A 21762-nucleotide genomic window follows, 5' to 3' on the forward strand; every position below is an offset into this window, starting at 1 on the left:
AACACACTGTCATACCGAAAGCCTCTGCTGGCTGTAACCCAGTCCATGCTTTATAATTCAGGTATTAGTGTATCTCTTCACACTGGACCCAGGAGCAACAGCGAGAATATGAAAGTGACATTGAAGCCTATGTGGATCACCTTTCACCCCTCTCTTGACTCTCCTGAGCAGTGCCCCAGGCTTTTGGGAGCTCCACAACGCCGAAACCCTATCGCAGGACCGTTGTTTTGGGGACAATAACTGCTGGTTAAGTACAGAGCAAAAGGTGTACAGTATCTCATGTATGTGCCCCGTGGTGCCTGTTACACGACTGGAAGACATGTTCACAAAATGGCTTGAAAGATGTAGAACAGCTTGCCAACACCATAAATCTTCTAAAAGATGAATGTAAGAAAAATGTGAAAATGTTGGTTTGAACTTAGAATTACTAAGGTCATTGATTAATAACACTTTTATTAATACTGACGTTTGATTGTGGAAATAGTGAGGTGCTCTTTGCAGAGTTCCTCTGAGGTTCCTCTTTTTTTTTGACTGTCAGTTGTTGAAATTGCACTTCTTCTAACTGGCAGTTACTGAATAAAAATATTTAATTTAAGTCTCTATCAGACTTTAAGGGAAACGTCACCCTCTTGCAGAACCTGTTTGACTCTGTGGCAAACTCTCTGTCTCTGTGCCAAGAAACAGCCAAGGATAACAGCAGCGGTGCTTCAAACGAAGCTTGTCAAAACAGTCTTTTCGACTGTCCAATTTCATTGCTTTGATCTTTCAAAATAATTTAGCACAGGGATGCCTCCCAGACCCTTTCTGCTCTATCACCCAACGTCCTATTCCACTTCAACAAACACCTAAAGTCCTGTTTGTTTGCTCTGAAAATAATCAGCCTGGGGCCTGTTTTTTGAGCTGCAGGGTGTAATCTCTGTAGTGATCGTGACATCTCCATCTGCTGTAGTTTTAGGAAAGTCGGTAGAGTTTTCGCCGATTCATATGTGCTCAGTGATATTGATGTTCTGCTTGGAGTTGTGATCAAATGTATGAGAAGGGTAGACTTTGTGAAGGTGTTCTTACACATACACATCAACAGATAAAAAACAGGTTTGTGTCTTGTTTGAAGAAGAGGTGTTTCTCTTGCCTCAGCCCTTACACTGTCCTGTGTGTCTACTGTCCTACGTGTCCATGTACTTATCCAAGTCTAAATCAATTTCAGTCGCAAAGTGTCATTTCTGAAAAAATGTTCCTCTTTAAAGCCTCGCAATTCCATCCATATCAGCTGGCTTCATCACCTGCCAGCTGTGGACTTAACAAAAAAAAAACAGCCAATCTTTCTGCCAGCTTTAAATTTCCTCCACATTTTTGCTGGTTTTGACTTAGCCATTGTCTCTGTAATTGCAACCACTGGCCTTGAGGATATTTAATTTAACCAAGGTTTGTTGCAGCATGCTTGTAAGTCAGCCAGGTTTTTCTGCTTTCCTTGCCTTCCTCTCCGTGAGGTCCTGTTTATCTCTGTTTAAGTAACATCACTGAAATTGAACAAAAAACCTTCAGATTTATTACTTCACCATTGTTCTCCCGAGTTTCAAAGCTTGACACTAAACAAATGATGCAGCATATTTCACACACACCGCAAATAACAACCCAAGCTTACTTTAGATAGAACCAGAAAAGGATAATGAGCCTGTAAGTGATTAGCAGTTTTGGAGGCAGCCAATTAAATTTTTGCCCTTTTGTGCACAATAAATGGTCACTACCAAAGTCATGAACATTTCTGTGTGGCATTAAGTGGTAGACGTTAACTGTTAGGGCTGTACACACCGAGGCACTGAGACTGTCTACAAGTTTCAGCAATCATTCTGCTTGTACGGCCTGCCCATTTTTGTGACTACAAAGAAAAGGTTGTCAACCACTGAAGTTGAGAAGACAACAGAAAGTGGAGGTCTGGTCAAGCAGCCAGGTCAAGGACCTTAAGAGCCACAAGAGGCCCGCCACTCTCTGGGTCATTAATAATTAATGAAACCCGAGGCTAGGACAGAAGGCCATGACTAAACACAAGAGTCCGAACAGTGAGAGCAGCGCTGGGCAGTAAGAGGAGGGGGGTGGTTATTGAAAGAGAAAAGACCCTGAATCCAACTCTGGCTTCAGTCTGTGCTTTCACTGTATGCTCCAGAGGCTCCAGACACAACAATGTGAACAACCCAGCAGCATTTGCAAACTAAGAGAGTAACAGATTTTGGTTCTAAACTCACGAGGACAAAGAAAAACAGGAGGAGGGTGGAGAAAGCGAGAAAAAGTGGGGTTTCCCAGTTGGAGGGAGAAAAAACTGCACATGGAATGAAAAACAGCATGAATATCTCCTCGCTGTTTCCCATGAAATCTTCCAGTCCTCAAACCTCTGTTCAACAAAGCATGTACTTGCCCTAGAGGTACTATCACACTGAGACCTCCATTACGAGCTCGGTTTGATGAAAGAGTAGCTAAGAGTGGGCTTAGGAGGTTTTGGCTCCTGACCCTCCCCCAACTGAACAGAAATGAAATAAGATAGCTCAACATGATATTATATAACAAGTCGTTTTTTAGAATCTGTTTGGACAAAGAGATCAGATCTCGCTTAAAAGTATATTGTTTTATTTTTCTGGTAATCAGATTTTTATGGTTATGCCATATTTTTCATTCTTATCCAAGTTTACTGATTTTAATTATATGTTCCATATCGGATGTTTTTCATTGTTGAACATGACCACACTGGTATTTGACATTTCTTGGCTACATCATATATCCTATCAGTATCATGTCTCTAACCACAGCAAAAAGTACTTTCTCCACTATTATGTCCATGTATATTATTATTATTGTGGCACGCTAGAGGAAATTTTCTCCCACTGACTCCTGTGGTTTCTTTGCAGACTTCATCAGATGACTGCGACCCCCATGAAGGAATCCACGAAGGAAAAGAGAGCACATATCGCCTACAGGTGACCCAGTTATACCAGAGGTTAGAATACTGGCACAAAGACTTGACAAACACCTTGGTGACCTCAATTACTGTGGTGCCAGTCCACGGTCGTGCTGTGGTATACCTAGGAACTGCTGATGGACGTCAAATACAGGTAAACAAGTCACCGTCAGTGTCTTAATTTGCCTGTCAAATGCATGCAATGTATTCTACAGGCCTGCATTTATAATCTTAAAGCAGTTTCCCTATCTCACTGTTCATGTAAATGTGCCAGGATGTTGATCGATGTCGGGTGAAAGTGTCCTGCAGGAGACACAGTAGAGAAAACAAGTCCAGGTGTCTTAACTAGAAGCAGGTTAGGGGAAACTATCAGCAAGCTCCAGAATCTTCCAGTTTTTCACAGTTTGCTTACCTTTGAACTATGCTCAGTGAGCTTTCAAAGAACTCTATGTTCTAACTAGTCATCTGAGCAAATACCGTCCCTATTTAGGCTATTAGTGCTCAGACCAGCAGTAGATTCCACGCCTCTGGTCATTCTTTTTAAGGATGTTATTGGATGACTTTATAAAAGAAAGGCAGAATTTCAAGGTCCTCAGTTTATTAATTTAATTTTCTTAAAGGATGTGTGATTTGAATTATAGAGCCAGATGTTTTTAAGCCAGAAATGGCCATATTTGAACAGCAGGGCTAAACTATCAGCTAATGCTAGCTACACTGGTTAGCAAGTAGTTTCCACAATCTCCATGTTACACATATTACGGAAAATTAGTAAAATATGAAATATCAATAAATTAATACTAGACTGTGATCTAACAAACTAGAAGCTAAAACTTTCTCTGAGAATTCAGAGAATTATGTTAAATATACTTTCAAAATCATACCTTATAAGCACAGCTAGCAGCAATAAAAACACAAAAAATTAACAGTACTTTTGTGGCTACACACCTCAAAGAGGTCGCTACTCTGGTAATGCATACACAATGCATACAACGTAACTTTAAGCCTTGATAGAAAAGTACAAAAACACAAGTTTAAAAGGAATCACATTTAAGACTAATAAATACCACATGCAGTCATTTAGTATTTAATTCCAATGCACCTGAAGTTCAAATGAATATTTAGCCTGTAAGAGGTACTTTAGCTAATTAGAGTCATGCAAGGGCGGATTATCAAGGTAAAACATAACATTTTGGCTTTCAGTTTAATTAAGTCAATATGACAAGCCTGTGTAGCTGCATCTTGGACTGTGACTCACCATCTGCAGCTACTTTCAGTTTTCTTGTGGTGCTGAAGTCATTTACTCGGACAATAAAACTATGCATGCAAGGGTTGCAGCTGAAAATACAGCAAGTGCAGCAAGTGGTGCATTGGTGTGTCTGTAAAAAATAATAAAAACAAAAAACTGTGGCAAATGGAATGAAATGCATAAAGTAAACACTAAATTACCTCACGTGTTTTTGAAACACAAGAATGAGAAGACGCATGGAAAAGAACAGCAAGAAAGATGTGGAAAAAAGGGCTGACAGCTGCACGGAAAGGCAGCGCAGGATGGAGGAAGGGTAGAGACGATGGTAGTGGGGCGTGAGGGGGGTTTACAAGTCGAACGACACGTTGATGGTGAACGGCGAGTTTCACTGACACGTTCTCTCACACGCCACATTTCTACTCCCTGAGCGTCCCGTGCAGCTGTTGCTATGCGTTTCTGTACCGTCAAACACCACCACTCCAGCCCCTCCTTCAGTTCTGTTTTTGCGTTTTTGTGGCTGCCTGAATTGGATGTGGTTCATTGTTTTAGCTAAAAGTCTGAAGAGGAGACCAGCTGTATTGCACTGCAAAGCTCGCCATTTCATTTGTTATTGCGTACAAATATCTTTTTCTAAAAACGGACCAAAGAGGGACATTAAAGTCAACAGTCAGGAGGGAAAGACGCTGATCAGGAATAGTGGTTAAAAGATATTTCCAAGGCATGAAATCCAAATGAACAAAGAAAACTTAGTGAAAATCATTAGGAAGATATTGTAAGATCATAAAAAAATGATAAGTAAACCTTTTGCTTTTTGGATTGATCTTCTCTCATTCATGCTTTTACCTACTTTTAACCCGTGGAGTGCAACAGTCTTGCTTGCTGTGGGTTAAAAATTTCCATCAATCAATTTTTTAGCAGAAGAAGCACCTTCCCTATAAAACATTGAGGGAAACTCTGGTTTTCTAGTCACAAAGGTGGGAAATGTATGGGTGCAAACATTGCTTGTGAATTTTAGATGCACTTGATTTTGACACAAACTACTTCAAAGCTATTTCAGTTGCTCCTTTGTCACAAGGGGTCATAAAATCAGGTATCTCAGATGTTATTCCTAACAAAACCACAAAAGGTTGTGTCTCCACCTGGAACCAAACCACTGTAGTCCCACTTCACCGTTTATCTATTCTAACCACTTTGTGTTTACCATGAAAATTTTGTTGGCTCATTGGCTCATTAGCTTTTCTAGTCCTAAACTGGGAAGGCGTACATTTGAACTGATGACCTTCTGGCCACCTGGTCAGTCTCAGCCCAAGCTATGCAACAACAAGACAAGAAGCTGTGAGAGGTGGTCGTCTTTGCTATAGCAGTTCATTTCATTGTTAGTGCGGTAGAAAGAATATGTCAACTTTTCATGTATTTCAGTTTCCTGGTTGTTCCCAATGGACAAGGTGAGAGGGAGCATAGGGTAGAGGCAGTGAAAGAAAGAGTGTTGTTCACCCCGATGGACTCCATTCTGGCTCAGGAAGTGTTTCCCTCGACTTCACTTAGGCCACTGTGGGAATAACACAGTAGCTGTGTTTATAGGCCAAATTTCCCCCCTGCCTGCTTAATACAATAAGCTGTAATTTACGCCGCCATTCCCTCCAGAGAGATTCCTCTTGTATGGCCTTGTCCCCAGAGGAAAGCTACCTATTATATTCAATGATACAAAGCTAATGTTGATCATGAGGCCCAAACAGTGGGAAGAATGATGCAGGAAAACCAGACATTTCTGAGGGTGAGGGCGAGGGCAAGCCGTGTATCAGCCAACCAACAAAATCACATTTAAAATTTACAATGCACAGAACTGTAGGGATTTACGGGACACTGACCCACACAAACGGACAGAAGATTTACTGATTTATTCATGTTTGTTTTCTCGTTTTGCAGTAACTTCTCATTGAGGGACTCTTACCAAACTCAAACGAGGCAACAAAGTATGGTTAGCCAGTCATTACATGTCAGGTCCAGATTGATAGAGGTAACAGTGTTTCTGTGTGAGCGCTTCAACTGAACCAGGTCTGGATATCAACAGTGTAAATGCAAAGCAACTGTGTAATAGTGCATTGTGTAACTTTTTTTGTACTGAACCAGAAATGACAGCTATAACGCAGCCCTTGTTCCTGCAGGGCCCTGTCAGTGTGTTGGAGATATGCTGGACATGATTTGTTGTGTTTCCAATACCACAACTCTCTTTTTTGAGTATAAATAGTGTTGCAGAGTTGATGTGGAAAAAAATGTGTGTAGGTGGGTGAGTGTATTATTTAAAAGGTTTAATGGCACTGGTGTAACCGCACACCCTATTAGAGACCCTGTTCTGTGCAGCTTGCTGCGAGGTCTGTAATTGCAGCATAACCACAAGTGATGAATGGTGTTCCAGGTGTTGGGTGCGTGTGCACGTGTGTGGGGAAAATTGATGTGCTTTCGATCATTTCTTGAAGCTCTGTTCATATTTGATGACATGTGGTCATGTATTGCATGTAAGTACAGTAAATTGTATTGCAAGCATCAAGCTAACTGATTGTCAAAAGTGTCAAAAGCATTAATTCTAACCATCCATCACCTTTTGGAGGTTATGGCCGCAGCACCTGAAAGCACTGGAAGGATCTGTAAAATCCCCTGGCTTCCCACGTTTGGAAAACTGTGCATTCACAGCAGTGGGGTGTCATACACTGACTGGCCACTTTATTAGGTACATGGTATGTTCATATCTAATCAGCCAGTCACATTTCAGCAACCCATTACATTTATTTCACTTCAATTCAGGCAAACAGCTGCCTAAAGGTGCTTTATATTGTGAGGTAAAGCTACGATAACACAGAGAAAACCCCAACAATCAGACGACCCCCCTATATGTGTTTTGGCGACAGTGGGAAGGAAAAACTCACTTTTTACAGGAAGAAATCTCCAGCAGAACCAGCCTCAGCGAAGGGCAGTTGGGGGCGAGGAGAGGAAAATGGGACAAAAGACATGCTGTGGAAGAGACGCAGAGATTAATAACAACTAAGAACTAAGAACACAAAACTGAGGATACAGTTGACACAGGTTCAGCAAAATGAATAATAGAAGACTGAAAAAATGTTGCCTTGTTTGATAAGTCTCTTATCTTATCAGGTTGATAGGGTCAGGTTTTGACATAAACAATATGAGAGCATGGATCCATCTTGCTTGTATCGCCAGTTATTGGTGATATTCATGGTGGTATAAAGGCGGCAGACTTTGGCCCCCTTATTACTAAGTGAGCATTTTTCAAAGCCCACTGCCAACCTAAGTATGTAGATATTCTGATGGGCTCCTTCTGTGTGACAAAGCTCAAACATTAGTCAAACTGGTTACTTTAACATGGCAGTGAGTTCACTGTACTCACAGTGGTCTTTACCGTCACCAGATCTCAACCCAAAAGAATACCTTTGGGATGTGCTGGGACAGAAGATTTGTCTCTCGGATGTGCTGCCGACAAATCTGCCAAATCTCCAAAATCCCTGAGGAATGTTAAGGGTAGAAAAAAGTGCCTTGGTACAAAGGCAGGGTACATGAAGTACTGCCAGACTATCAAAATGTGGCTAAAAGACAAATCTGAGACATTTAGATCAAATGGTCACTAAAGTTTTTCAGGAGATGAAAAGATGCCAGCTTCAGTATGAGGACACCATGTTTTTTCAGAGTCCAGCTGTTGTAAGCAAACTTCCCACTCCATTCACGGATTTCTATAGTTTCATTACTGTGTCATTGTTCGTGTTTGAATACACATAAATCATGTTAATGATAAACCTTTGGAGTTAATTTAAGACTCTTTTGTGGATATTGTGTTTTGCATAGGCTTAGTGAAACGGGTACTCGGCCGTTTTGTTTACTAAATAATGTTCCAGACACGTAGCTCTTAGAGAAAATATCAAAATGTATAATGGTGTTTGTTGGGCTGGGTTTTTTTTTTTTTTTTCAACCGAAACAATCAATTGGGGAAATGTGGCATTCCATTTATTTTAACACATGTTGTGTTGGTAATTATATTGCAAACTGCTATAAATAATTGTCCAGCCATTTAGATTTTCTGAAATTAGCTAATAACATTTATATTGAGTCCATTCCCATTGGTATATTAGGTTAAGACAGATTATAATTACCATTGGTTACACATGTGAAGTTCCTGTTTTGGAAATTTCGAGTATACATAGAGTGTGTGTGTCAACTCTGCTTTGCACAATAGATCTTTTAAAGTGAGCCAAAATCCAATGAAGAATTGCCTCAGGAAAGATGACACATTCTGGATCGTTTTCCTTCATGTCAATAAAAAGTCAATCTTCCAGCGTTGCTATTGTTCATATAATGTTTCCCAAGTTTCCCCTGTTATGAATAAATATAGCAATAATGAAAAACAGAGGTGACAAAGGAAAATAACTCCACCTCCACCTACTTATCAGGTGTCCTGATCTGACTTGAGTGCTGATTGCTTAAAAAATGGGGGTTGGCTAGTGGTGGGAGGTGTGTGTTGGGTGCTAACGCAATGTATTGTTGTACATTTGTTTTTTTTTAAAAAGAGAGAGAACTGCTTAAGTCCTGTTTCTATCTTCTCTTAGAAAGTAGTACTCTTGTTACTAGATCATTTTGAATGGCTACATTTTTGTTTGATAATCGTCTCCGGGTGGCTTCTTCTTCTGATACATGTTGCAGTCAGTTTCAGATTATATAAGCAGTACCAGAGTTGGGACTGTGATGATGATGTTGTCGTTATACAGACGTGAACAAATTGGTTGGTACCATCTCTGAAAAGACTTGTAACTGCCATCTCGTGTTGTTTATTCCATATTTAACACATATCTGACTTTATTTTTGATTTCTGATTCAGTTAAATATTTGATACAATTAAAGAAATGCAAACACGCCATAATGATAATAATAATAATAATAATAATAATAATAATAATGGATTGCATTTATATAGCGCTTTTCCAGGCACCCAAAGCGCTTTACAATTCCACTATTCATTCACTCTCACATTCACACACTGGTGGAGGCAGCTACAGTTGTAGCCACAGCTGCCCTGGGGCAGACTGACAGAAGCGAGGCCCCTCTGGCCAACTCCAGTAGGCAGTAGGGTAAAGTGTCTTGCCCAGTGTAGTGTCTCCACACTGCATATTTTCAGCTGTTCCCATGGATGTTCAATAGAAGATTAAGATCCTGGCTCATGGAGGGCCATTTAAGTAGTCCAGTGTTTATTTTCCAGCCATTCTTGAGTGCTTTTAGCTTTCTGTTGTGGGTCCTTATCCTGTTTTAGGACCCACAACCTGGGGCTAAGCTTTCTGACGCTCCATGTTCACAGTAGGTACACTAGGTGTCCTTTGTTAAAGCTGATAGAAAAAAAAATCACCACTTTTACCTCAGTCCAAAGGAATTTGGGGTTTGTCAACATGCAGTTTCACTTTTTTGTATTTTTCCGTCAGTAGAGGAGCCCGCTTGGTTCGTCTTCCATGGAACCCGTTATTGTTTAACATGCAGAGGATGGGGTGATCAGATAGTGACAAGATTTTGAATGGCTTTCTTTACTCTTCTTCTACCATCCACACTATCACTTCTGATGAACCCGGGTTGTAATTCTCCTTCTGTACACATCCTGGAAGGTTGGCTTATATTTTGTAAGAAAATTGGCAACCGTGGTCACAGGAGCACAAAACCTCTGGAGATAGTCTTAACCTTTAATATCTATAATCTTCTGTCGGAGATCCACAGACAGCTGTCTCCTTTGCTTTCTCTGGTTAATGTTCAGTATGTTGCATACAGTGATACCTGATTAAGCAACAGCCAAAGTAAGCTGAATGTCTGATGAAAAGCTCAAAGACACCTGTGTTGATAATTAAGATTAAATACTTTGTTACTTTGTTAGATTATTATTGTAGAGTCTTTGCCTTACAGTATAAAACACATTGAGGTGACTATTATTGCGATTTAGTACTATAAAGATAAAATTGAATTGAATTAAACTTTGTTTAAAACGTGAATATTATGCCAGGATTAATAGTTGCTTTATTGGTACCAACAAATATGCCCATACTATTTTAGCACGTCTTTATAAAATATTCATACTTATATTTTTACTCTGTCACAGGCATGTTCCCAGAGGAACCCACCCGAGGGATTAATAAAGTTCTATCTAATCTAATCTAATCTAATCTAAGTATATGACAGACATCGGTATGAACTGAAACCCCTTTAGGATAACTGCAGTAATGTTTCCCTCTTTTAGGTGTTGTTCTCCCGATTTGCCTCTCCCCATGTCAACATCCACCTGGACTCGAGACCTGTCACCGCCAGTGTAGCACTGCTCGATGCTGACCATTCAGATGGAGCCATTCTGATGGCCACAGGAAACAAGGTAAACCACTAATTATGGAATGCGCCTGTGCCTTTTTTGTTTGTTTGTTTTTATATTAAGTTCTTTTGTTCTGAATTCTGCCCACCTAGATCACTAAGGTCCCTTTAATTGGCCCCGGCTGTGGTCAGCTGACCACATGCATTTCGTGTTTGTTGTCGTCAAGAGTGACAGAATGTGGCTGGTGTGATGGACGCTGTACAAGAGCAAGCGAGTGCACCTCCTCCATCTGGACCCAGGACTACTGCACACCTGAGATTACCAAGGTAACCACAGTACACAAAGGTTGTGCATGTTTTGCGTGTTCATCATTAGCCACAGGCATGATTTGGTCATCCAAAATGAGCGCTATTAAAGCTCATTGATATTTCAGTTTTTAGGTTTCTTCTATATGTTCTTCAGTGGTTCTGAAATAAAAAGCAAACTTAAGTAACTTCTCCTGACTGTGTTTCCTTAACCATGTATCATACAATCACACCATGCTGTGTTCATACCTTACACAGACTGTCTCTTACTCTTCTCCTGCCAAATACTGTTCATGTAACCTGTCTGTTGAGCCTTTCATCTGCACGTGTTTGCACTGTATTTGTATAGTACTTACGAAGGTTAAGGTGCTTCCTGAGAGGCAAACGTTTTACAGCTGCACTGAACTACTAAACTCTGCTCTGGCATTGTCAGACTCAACTAAGCTCAGCTGGATTCCATTCTCTCTGACTTTAATGCTACACTCCATGCTGCTACTCTGCCTTCATTTAAACGCACACACACACAAAAATGGCAGCTGACCTCCATTGCCCTAAATGTACCTCTAAAAGCACCTTTTGTGCTTGAAGGTCTTGCTTGAGGGTCGGCCTCAATCCAGAAAAGCTGAGTGGATGTTTCTTGCACAGCAGTCGTTGCCTGGTTGTTACCTTCTAAGTGTTGTTACTTACTCTTCTGCATCATGTGCTCAAAGAGTGTGTGTGTGTGTGTGTGTGTGTGTGTGTGTGTGTGTGTGTGTGTGTGTGTGTGTGTGTGTGTGTGTGTGTGTGTGTGTTTATTTTGTTTTTTTCTAAGAAGGAAACCAGTTAGTTGAAAAAGCTTGGTATTGAGCAGTTTTTAGAAATGGAGAAAATTAAGTTCAGAATTCAACTGCACACTTCTTTACTTTCTACATCTCATCTCAGAACATATTTGTAGTATTGCACATGTCTGTTAAGTTCAGGGTCCACATCTCAATTTTATGGGAAGAAAAATGTCAAAGGGATTGTTTAAAATATGTTCTTTATGAATGCATTAGGTTAGTCCAGCCTCTGGACCAATACGAGGCTCTACTGTAGTGACGATTTGTGGCAAGAACTTTGGCTTCGACAAGACAGAGAACTTCAAGGCTTCCATGGTAACCGTGGAGGTGGCAGGGGCTTCCTGTAAACTGTCCAGGCAAGAAAACTCCAACAGGTATGCTTGTGTTTTGGTAAAGAGTGTTTTTTGGGGATGGGAGTGTTAATAAATGTTGTGCATGTGTTTTGTGCAAGTTGCACTGGCCTGCTGTGACGTATTCAAACAGCACTGGTTCTGCACAGTATCTAAAAGCCACCTTTTAGAGGAAAAGGGAGAGCTAGAGTGTATGTTAAGTGGTGAGTGTTTATGAAACAAAGGGACCACTACACTGGTGTCCTATAGGGGGAGAGCACATTTATTAGGGGTTATTGTGTTGAAGGAAGAATGTTAAGAAGCCCCAAACACCCCCACCCTTAACTCTTTTGCAGCCTGCAACATTCAACACATGACTCCCTTAACTGAAAAATTGCTGGGAAAAATCGCTGAATGCAGACTTTCCGCTTTCCCAAATCCACTGGGGCCATGTCCCATTCAGAAGAACCCTTTTGCTACAAACAACCTCATTACAAATTGGGGGGAAAATAAAAACACTGCCCACACAATCCCATGAAAATTGTGTCTTTGTGCATTCCTGCAAGGCAGTGGATGATCATTGAATTAAGCTAAATGCCGGCTGGCTTGGCAGGGTATAATGCCTGATCTATGTGTTGTTTGGGGGGGGGTTGGCTATAGGTGGACTGAGATGCACTGTTCCCCAGTGTTTAATGGGAACCTCACCCCATCAGGAGACGTTGTGAAGGTCACCAGTGGCCAAAATGTGACCAAGTTCAAGGGTTTCAATTTTGTGGTAAGACTACTTTTCTCCTTCTTTTTGGTATCACTGTTTTGAAAATCTCAGTACTTTACAACTGATTCTTGACATGTAAAAATGGAACATGGTGATATCACATGTTACCAAGTGTACTTGATGATGGTAAAACTGCTGTTTAAAACTGTTTAGGATTGATTTGTAATTCTTCGGTTCCTACGATTCTTAGAGTCAGTTTCAAAAACTATATATTTTTTACCCACAGAGTGGGTAACAAACTTTATACATACCCGTTATTAAAATGCATCTTGGGCTACAGCCTTGTGCAAAACAAATGGGTAGTGATAACTGCACTCTTATGAACTGGTGCATCACTGCTTAATTTCCCTGGGGTGAGAAATGTCAGACAAGTAAGCTGTCCTAAAATATCAACCGAACTTCTTGTACACTGCTAGAAAGTTAACTTGCTCTCAAGTTTTCCAAACCGCCTCAGAAATCCATCACTGATGATCACATGAACAAGTACTTGATATATTGAAAATAATAATTTATGTAATTGTAATATTACTCATATTCACGATAAATAAATTCATATGTAAGGTAGAGACCCAACAGTAATACAAAGAAACCCCCAACAATCAGACGACTATGAGCGAGTACTTGGCAACAGTGGGAAGGAAAAACTCTCTTTTAACAGGAAGAAATCTCCAGCAGGCTCAGGGAGGGCATCTATTTCCTGCAACTGCTTGGGGTTTAGGGGCAGGAGACAGGACAAAAAACACACTGTGGACACAGAGAAATGAATAACGCATATGCATGGTGAGTGAAAAGATCTGAGAAAAAGTAGTGCTCAGTGCAACATGGGAAGCCCCCAGCAGCCTAGGCCTATTGCTGCGTAATTAAGTGAGGATTCAGGGCCACCTGAGCCAGGCTTAACTTATAGGCTTTATCAAAAAGGAAAATTTTAAGCCTAATTTTCAAAGTAGCAATGTCAAAATCCTGAGCCCAAACTCAGAGCTCCTCTTTCAACATGATATATGATAAATATGGAGAAAACCCAGCTCTTGTAAATATTTAGTTTACCCTCCATCATTAATAACACCATTCAGTTGATATTGCAGCAACATGGAAGAAGATCTGATAGCTAGATAAATCTGAAAATCTGATATCGTGAGCACTAAAATCTCCATGTGTTCTTCATAAATCCTGGGTACGTTCATACCTTTACTTTGTAGTCCAGTAGTGTTCATACCACATGTTAATGTTAATGTCAATGCCAGATTTAAAAAAAAGTTGGTGGTTGTCTCCTTCTCTACCTGTAGGACCCTGTGATCAGTGACATCTTCCCAACATTTGGGCCAAAGTCAGGAAACACCATGCTGACCATTACAGGAGCAAACCTGGATACGGGAAGCAAGCGAGAGGTGACAATAGGGAATGCAATCTGCAACGTTCAGAGGTACGATCACTCTTTTTTTCTTAATGCTACCTTTGTTTTCTGTTTGGCTTACACAGATATATTGTCTGTATGGATAATTTCAAGTTAGCTTTTTTAGTTGTGGGCTTTTTGGGGAGGGTTTTTTTTTTTCATGTCATCAGAAAAGAATATACAAGTGTTTATTGTGCCTTAGCATTACTTTCATTTTAGGGAGACTTTTTTTGCCTAGCATTAGCCTTTGCAGAAAGGCTAATAAAATTAAATGATCTTTTTTCATTATCTCTTGTTTTTCTTGCTCTTGTCCTCATTCTATACTTTTTTCTGCTCTACAAGCAGAATTACCTGCAGGACCGATGAGAAAAACGCATGAATAGCCTCTTGGACAATGCTTACCATTGTACATACTAAAAAAACCCAATACATCATTTGTTTTTACTCACTCACCCTGACCTCATCTTTATCACCACCATCAGCTGGTCATCCAACATGGTGACTTGTAAGACGCCACCATATGCGGTTCTCTCAAGCCAAACTGTGAAGCTGACAGTGGATTCGGTGGAGCGCCGCGCCCCTATGCAGTTCACCTACAACCAAGACCCGATCATCAACAACATCCAGCCCTCACGCTCCTTTGTGAGGTTAGAGTTTAGTTTATTAAGATCCCCATTGGCCCCTGCGATAGCTGTAGCTACTCTTCCTAGGCTCTGACGAACTTTTCAACAAAAAAACCTTTTTCATATCTAAAACAGTCATTCAAATGATTCATAATGAATTCTGATATCATTTATAGCCACATCTGTGTGATGGCCAGAGTTGAACTGCTTACTACATATTTAAGCCCATTTCTTTAAAAAAAAAAAAAAAAAAAGTTGGGAAGCAATGATTTACAAATCTCATAAATCCATATTTTATTCACAGTAGGGCATAGAAAACATTTCAGCTGTTTAAACTGAGGCATTTTACTATTTCACAAAAAATATTAGCTCACTTTGAATTCGAGGGCAGCAACATGTCTTAAAAAGGTTGCAATGGGAGCAACAAAAGGCTGGAAATGTAAGTGGTGCTAAAAAGAAACAACTGCAGTTGTCAGTTTTATTCATATAGCTTAAAATCACAACGACAGTCACCTCAAGGGGCTTTGTATTGTAAGATAAATACTCTATAGTAATACAATACAATAATTTGGCATCTAATTAGGTCTGTTGGCAATAGGTCATTATCATAATTGGGTATAAAAGAGCATCTTAGAGCTTGGAAGAGTTTCTTAGAAGTGTAGATGGGCAGGGTTTCACCCATCTGCAAAATACTACACCTTCAATTGTGATAAGTGATGCAGTGGTGTCACTGCATGGGCTCAGGAACACTTACAGAAAACACTGTCTGTGAACAAAGTTCACCACCATGTCGTGATAGCGACACAGTGATACAGAGAAGAAGCCATATATGAACATGATCCAGAAAGGCTGCTATCTTGGGCCAAAGCTCATTTAAAATGGACTGAGGCAAAGTGGGGAAAAATCAAAATTTCAAATTCCTTTTGGAAACATGGGCCAGACCAAGAGGATTGTTATAATTCCTCAGTTTAAATGCCTGATGGTTAGGTGGAGCAGCTGCCTACTGAATTGGCAGCATGCACATCTGGTAAGGCACCAAACAATGCTGAAAGGTATATACAGGTTTTAGAGCAATTCATGCTCCCATTTAGACAATGTTTTTTTTCAGGGAACATCTTGCTTATTTCAGCAAGACAACAGTAAAATGTATACTGCATCTATTTGAACAGTATGGCTTCATAGCAGAAGAGTATGGGTATGGAAACAGTCTACCTGCAGTCCAAACCCTTCCCCTACTGAAAACATTTGGAGAATTAATAAAACAAAAAGTACAACAAAGCAAACACAGGACAGCTAGAATCCTCAATCTGACAGAAATGGTAAAACATTCCTCTCACGTTTTCTCCTTTTCTATCTTCTATTGTGAATAAAATATGTTTGGGATTTGTAAATCAATGCATCCTGTTATTATTTAAATTTTACCGAGCATCCCACCTTTTTTTGTAAGTGGAATTGTATTTATTTTGGATATCAGTTTGCAGTCTCAGCAAATTTCCTCTGAATATAAGCTGAGACATATATTTCTTGACCCAAGATGAAGTACGAAAGAGTGAGTTGGCGTTTCGACTGCCGATTAATGCTTTAGTTTTTACAGCAGTAGGAAATGAGTGGGAGGTGATGAGTGGCTAAACTGCTAACGCTAACAGCTGGTCACTCCCTGTAGGATTCTACTGTTTCCCCTTCTGATGCTAATGCTAATATCCTTTCTCTCCCACCTCACTGTAGCGGAGGCTGCACAGTGTCGGCTCACGGTTTTTTCCTCAAGTCCGGCCTTCAACCCATGATGCTTGTCTCCATTGGTCAGAATACTGAGACCTTCCATGTGGTAAGTACAATTCGGATTTAAACATTAAAATGAGAGTTGTCAGTGAATCTATATTTAAGTAGATGAAGAAATGCAAGTTTGAAATTTGGTTTTCCACTGGTTTGAAAAATACAGTCTAGAGATGATGATACTTTGGAGATGGCCACCTCTCCTTCCTTGTTTTTGTACATCAGTTCAAACGTCAATTCAACATAATAGAAAAAAGCCACTGTTTAAAGCTATGTGGTTTTTTCAAAAAATCATGAAAATGTAAACATGAATATGTCATGTAAACCTTTTGGTTCCTAATTTACGTTTCTGAGTTTAGGTCTTGAGGCTTCTCATATCCTGGGCCGCATTAAATCACATGATGAACAGCAGCAGGCGAAATGGAGAAAAATAAACATTCCAGTGCCTCACTATCACATGCATGGTATTGCCATTATGCATACCCACGCTTCCACAAACCTCTTAGAAGAAAAAAAGATTTCTCCACAATAGTAAAAAGCTAAAGTTTCAGACAGACATGAGAAGAAAGGAAATGGAAAATCCACAGTCTGATCTGCAGGATCCAGCTGCAACCTCTGACTCATGCACAGTAGCAGAAGCAAAGCCTTTAGGATGCTCTGGCTCACCTCACCTCCGTCAGGTTTTATTCCACTTATTGCACGAAAGTGATACACACACACATACACGTACACACACGCACCACTTTACAGTGAAAGCCTGGAGGTGTTTTAAATTATACAAGACCTCCACACACGTCTTTCACCACGCTGTCTGTGGCCCTTTAAAATTGCTAAAATTGATGTATCTCAATTATAAAAGCCTTAAGAAGTTGTTAAATGTATATAAAATGTCATCCAGGTCATAAGTCAAAGGCAAGGGACTGGTTTGAGTTACAGTGACATTTCTACTGACTAATCCGGCCCATTAGACTCTTGATAAATGACATTTTATAGCTCATATATTATATCACCTGAACAAGAGGATCATATTTGAACAGAGGGAAGCTGTACAATGTAATCATTAAGGTTAAATGCACTTTTTTTCTACCAGTCCACATGGCCTTAGTGTTATACTTCCTGCATTTGAGAGTATTTGAGGGTCTGCCTGGGTCCAAGTAAATGTCATCATCAGAAAGTGAAATGTGGCTATCCACTTACCCTCTACATTGTTGTGACTGCTCTGACTTACCCATGCAGACATTACGCTATCCATGCATTACGCTACAGGTTATTAAAATGACTTTGTCCACAATGTGTGCAGCTGAGATTATATAATTTCATTTAGGACATCTCACCGAAGTGCCAGTGCAGTTACACTGTGGTTCACTGCAAAATGACATTCAAACTATTTCACATTGTAAGTCAGAGTGTTTTTATGGATGATGTTACTGAATGGGATGGACAGTTTTGCTTCACTTCCCAGCAAAAAGATGAAGATCTTCAATGTAAAGCACAGGCGAGAGAAAGGGAAAAAAACTTCTTGGCGAGTGTTTTGCTGTCTTAGCAAAGTTTTCATGTTGCAGCCAGAATAATTCAGTCCTGTCTGAAGTAACAGTGCTGACCGCATAAACTACCCAGCGTGGTTTCCGACGATGTGAACTTACTGATCCTCTGATCCACTCTCATAGTGCACTTGGATAACAGTCTCACGGCTTGGGTTTCATTGCAGTTGCTGTTAAAATGATACCATTTTTTCTCCTTTAAGAGAGAAAGTAAATTAAGTAAGTTTAACCTCTTCTTGTCCTGCCAGCTGAAACTAAACAGAAACTGTTGCTCTTACTTTCCTGTAACTTCTCCAATTGCATAATCGGTTGGAAAATGGTTCTAGCAAATGTTCTTTGAGACTAAACGTGGCGTGTTTTTCTGGTGGTTCAAAACAAACAAACAGGTCCTTTCACACAGGGAATGTGTGCCCTGTCTCTTTGTGTGTTGTTTGCTTTAGGGAGGCGGTTTAAGGGCAAGAAGTGTAATGATGTTATCTGTTATCCTGAAACGCTCCTGCAGGTTCAGTCAGGAGATAATAATAAGCTTGCTAAATACACACGAATACCTGAACAAAACACCTACTCTAATGGAATAAGACCTCCATTTCAAATCTTAGTGGCAGAATATCCTTTTATCTGTCTTTGTTTTTCTGTCACACTTTTAAAAACACACACGCACACACAGTCTGCACTGTCTCATCTTTCATTTTCCCTTTCTCTGGTCATTGACCTGCGTTCAGGTCATCACTTGATGGGTCTCAAGGGAGCTCAGGCTTCATTACACACCAACAGCATGAGCAGATGCAACTCTGAAATTAGCCTGATGATCCAAAATTACTAGTTCCTATTCCTACTTCATCCATCAAGTAGACGGACCTCCCAGTGTAGCTGTTATCACTGCGTATTTTGTTGGCGAACTTCCACTGAGTTCCTCTGAGAGACAGTAGGTTTTTTCTTGGTTTTTTAATTCCTTTATTATTTTTCTTTCTTCATTAGTGTTTCTCTAGCATCCAGTATGAGGGGAAAAAAAGACAATCTGTCCACTTCACGTGCCAAGATTTGCCTACTTCATGTTATTTTGCCTTTTGAGTTACACTGACATTCTCTGTTCTCTTGTCGACACATTGCTTTGCTTTTTTAATTTTCTACCCTGTGTGAACAGTTAGCAGGGGTGTAGATTTTTGACTGACCAGTGGGTGATGCCACATCTCTGTTTAGTTAATTAAATCACGTTTTACTTCACGTGCACATCAAAAAACAAACATTGCTGAATTACAGTTTTGAAAAATGCAGTCATCAGTTTCAGTTTGTAGCAAATTGTTACAGCCAAATGTGACTGCTGTAATTTCATCTGTAGTTTTATGGGATGTGTAGGGCCATTTTGCTTTTTAAAGGGGTTTTTTATGTGTCACCTGGTCCTACGGTAATGGAAGCTTATATGCGGTTGGTCATGGTCTAGTTCACTTTAAAGGTATTAACACATTTTGTGACAGTGTGTGTGTCTAAGATGACTGAAGGCATGTTTAAGTGAACCTTCGACCTCAGAGATTATCGTTCATTTTGAACCGGAATAACAGACCAAAGAATAGCAAAGACGAATTTCAGGCTTTCCTGGAAAGGGCAAGAGAAAGCATGAAGTGAAATGCTTGTATAAAAAGGGCTATTATTACTAATGATTTAGGAAGGGATCATGCCCCATAGGGCTCCAGCTGTCGCCTGTTAAATTCTTTCCAGTAAACGGGATGGGTTAAGCCATAGCCTAGGAAAGGACAGTATAAGTGTCTCATTGTAAGTCTCATTGTGTCTCATTGCACGGATCGTTCACAAATGGACAACACAGAAGTTTCTATCGCCAAGAGTAATGTGAGCCGGCGTGTCATGACTCTAGAACTGTGTTCATGTGATCAGCTTAGTGTCCGAGAAGCTGTTAAAGAATGAAAACCTGCCATCCAATCAGATGAGATCTTCAGCCCTGAGATCTTCACACTAAAACAGGTTGTAGAAAAAAACCAAGACCTACTGAGAAACCAACAGCAGAGATTTAGGGGTCTCAGCTAGAGCCAGAGCATAAAAAAACAGCCAGTGTTGACTTGATATCTGGCCTTTAGATCTCCAGTAAAGCCCAGTCTCAGCCAATCTCAGCTTTCCCACAAACATCAAAGAGATTTCTTTTATGCTCCATCGTGAAAAGCTGGCATGGTCACAAAGTCAAAGGAGGCTACATATACACACAAAAAAACCCAGCAAAATGTCATCTGTGAATTTTCACATTGCTCCTAACACAAAGCTCGGGGAGTGGAGTTCATGATGCCAGGACTGCTTTGCTGTACTGCACCATCACAGATAGTTTGGTTTAACTGGAGGCTTCACCACAGCCAGACACCTGTTGCCTGAATTCACAGATTGGCTTGTTTCGTGTCAGACGCCTCTTCCTATCTCATCCTGGAGGAAATAATCCTTCCAGCTGACACCTGAATGCCTCACAGAGTTTCTTTACTTTCCCATGGCCCCCCACAGCTGGTAGGTGTCTGAAAGTATTTGTTCCTGTTAGACCTGCGCTGTTGCTAAAATATGAGGCCGTAAGATAAAAGTGGTACCAGCCATTTATCAAGAAAAAACAGTTGTTGTCAACAATAAACAGGTAATTAATGCCAGATATGTCAATCTGTGGGTTAAAACATATCAAACAGTTCCAAAACCTGATTTTGAGGATTTCAAATAAACTTATGTTTATTTGATAACCCATAAAGTACTCTTGCAAAGAGTTCATTATATTATAGATAAACATATTTAATGTAGTGTAGTCCAGCTCAGCAACTGAAAAGAGATAAGTAAGAGCATATATAAAAAGACAGAGTGTCTTAGGGGGGTGCAAAATGCATTATATAAAAGGCAAAATAAGAAATAATAAAACTGACACTAAAAAGCTGAGCAAAGATGCAGCTGAAGTGAAGTCTTTAAACCCAAAGTGTATGACCGCACAACGCAGTGTGGTAGGAAGCAGCTCCGGTATAAATCACTCTTGATGTGACAAGCACTTTTGTACGTGGGAGCTCCGTTATGACTTGGCTTTTTCACAGGCTGTTACACTAATGATCCTTCGGGGACAGCAGAGGTTTTTGGGATCGCTGGTTCTCTCATCACCCCACAGTAAACCTCTTGGCTCACTTGCTGTCCAGCTTGCCCAGCAATTGTATTCACAGCTGCTCCCAACTTAAAGCCCGTCACCTTCTCTCCTTAAATAAGAGGAGACATCAACCAAACAATGAATCTGACTGCAGTTTCCACTAATTCACAGGATATTTTTCCTTTCACTGCACCCATGGGAGGCAAGGAGGAGGGGGTTTGCCCTTCGTCCTATTCTGTCCGCTCCTTATTGATATGTAAACGAGAGAGGCGCATTGGATTGCTTTTGTTATGAGACCTGGGAGCTACCCTCACACACTAACACACACTTTATGTTTGCTTTTTGTGTTTTGATTGTGTTTGTGCACTTTATGTCTGCGTTTAAGCATTTGCAGATGAACATTTCCTCTGCATGTGTTTGTATGTGTCCATTTGGGCGACTCACCAGGGAATCAGATTGGCAAATGTGTGAGGAAGTTTCAGCCACACTTCAACAATACTGCTGTTCCTGCAGTCAGAGCACCTCTCCAGGGAGGCAGATATCAATCAGTATGTTAGAAGTCA

The 21762-nt window shown here is 40.4% G+C and overlaps 1 protein-coding gene across 1 annotated transcript in view; it reads left to right on the top strand.

Moving 5' to 3' along the window:
* The window catches only part of met (MET proto-oncogene, receptor tyrosine kinase), a 70136-nt gene that overhangs the window by 21807 nt on the left and 26567 nt on the right, over positions 1-21762 (top strand). Inside the window, exons 3-10 of the mRNA XM_026174709.1 lie at positions 2898-3101; positions 10471-10599; positions 10689-10862; positions 11876-12033; positions 12649-12763; positions 14047-14183; positions 14636-14800; positions 16502-16601. Coding sequence (XP_026030494.1) covers positions 2898-3101; positions 10471-10599; positions 10689-10862; positions 11876-12033; positions 12649-12763; positions 14047-14183; positions 14636-14800; positions 16502-16601 — 1182 coding nt within the window. The remainder of the gene's footprint in view (positions 1-2897; positions 3102-10470; positions 10600-10688; positions 10863-11875; positions 12034-12648; positions 12764-14046; positions 14184-14635; positions 14801-16501; positions 16602-21762) is intronic.

Source organism: Astatotilapia calliptera, chromosome 7 (genome assembly GCF_900246225.1).
Source record: "Astatotilapia calliptera chromosome 7, fAstCal1.2, whole genome shotgun sequence".
Lineage (NCBI taxonomy): Eukaryota > Metazoa > Chordata > Actinopteri > Cichliformes > Cichlidae > Astatotilapia > Astatotilapia calliptera.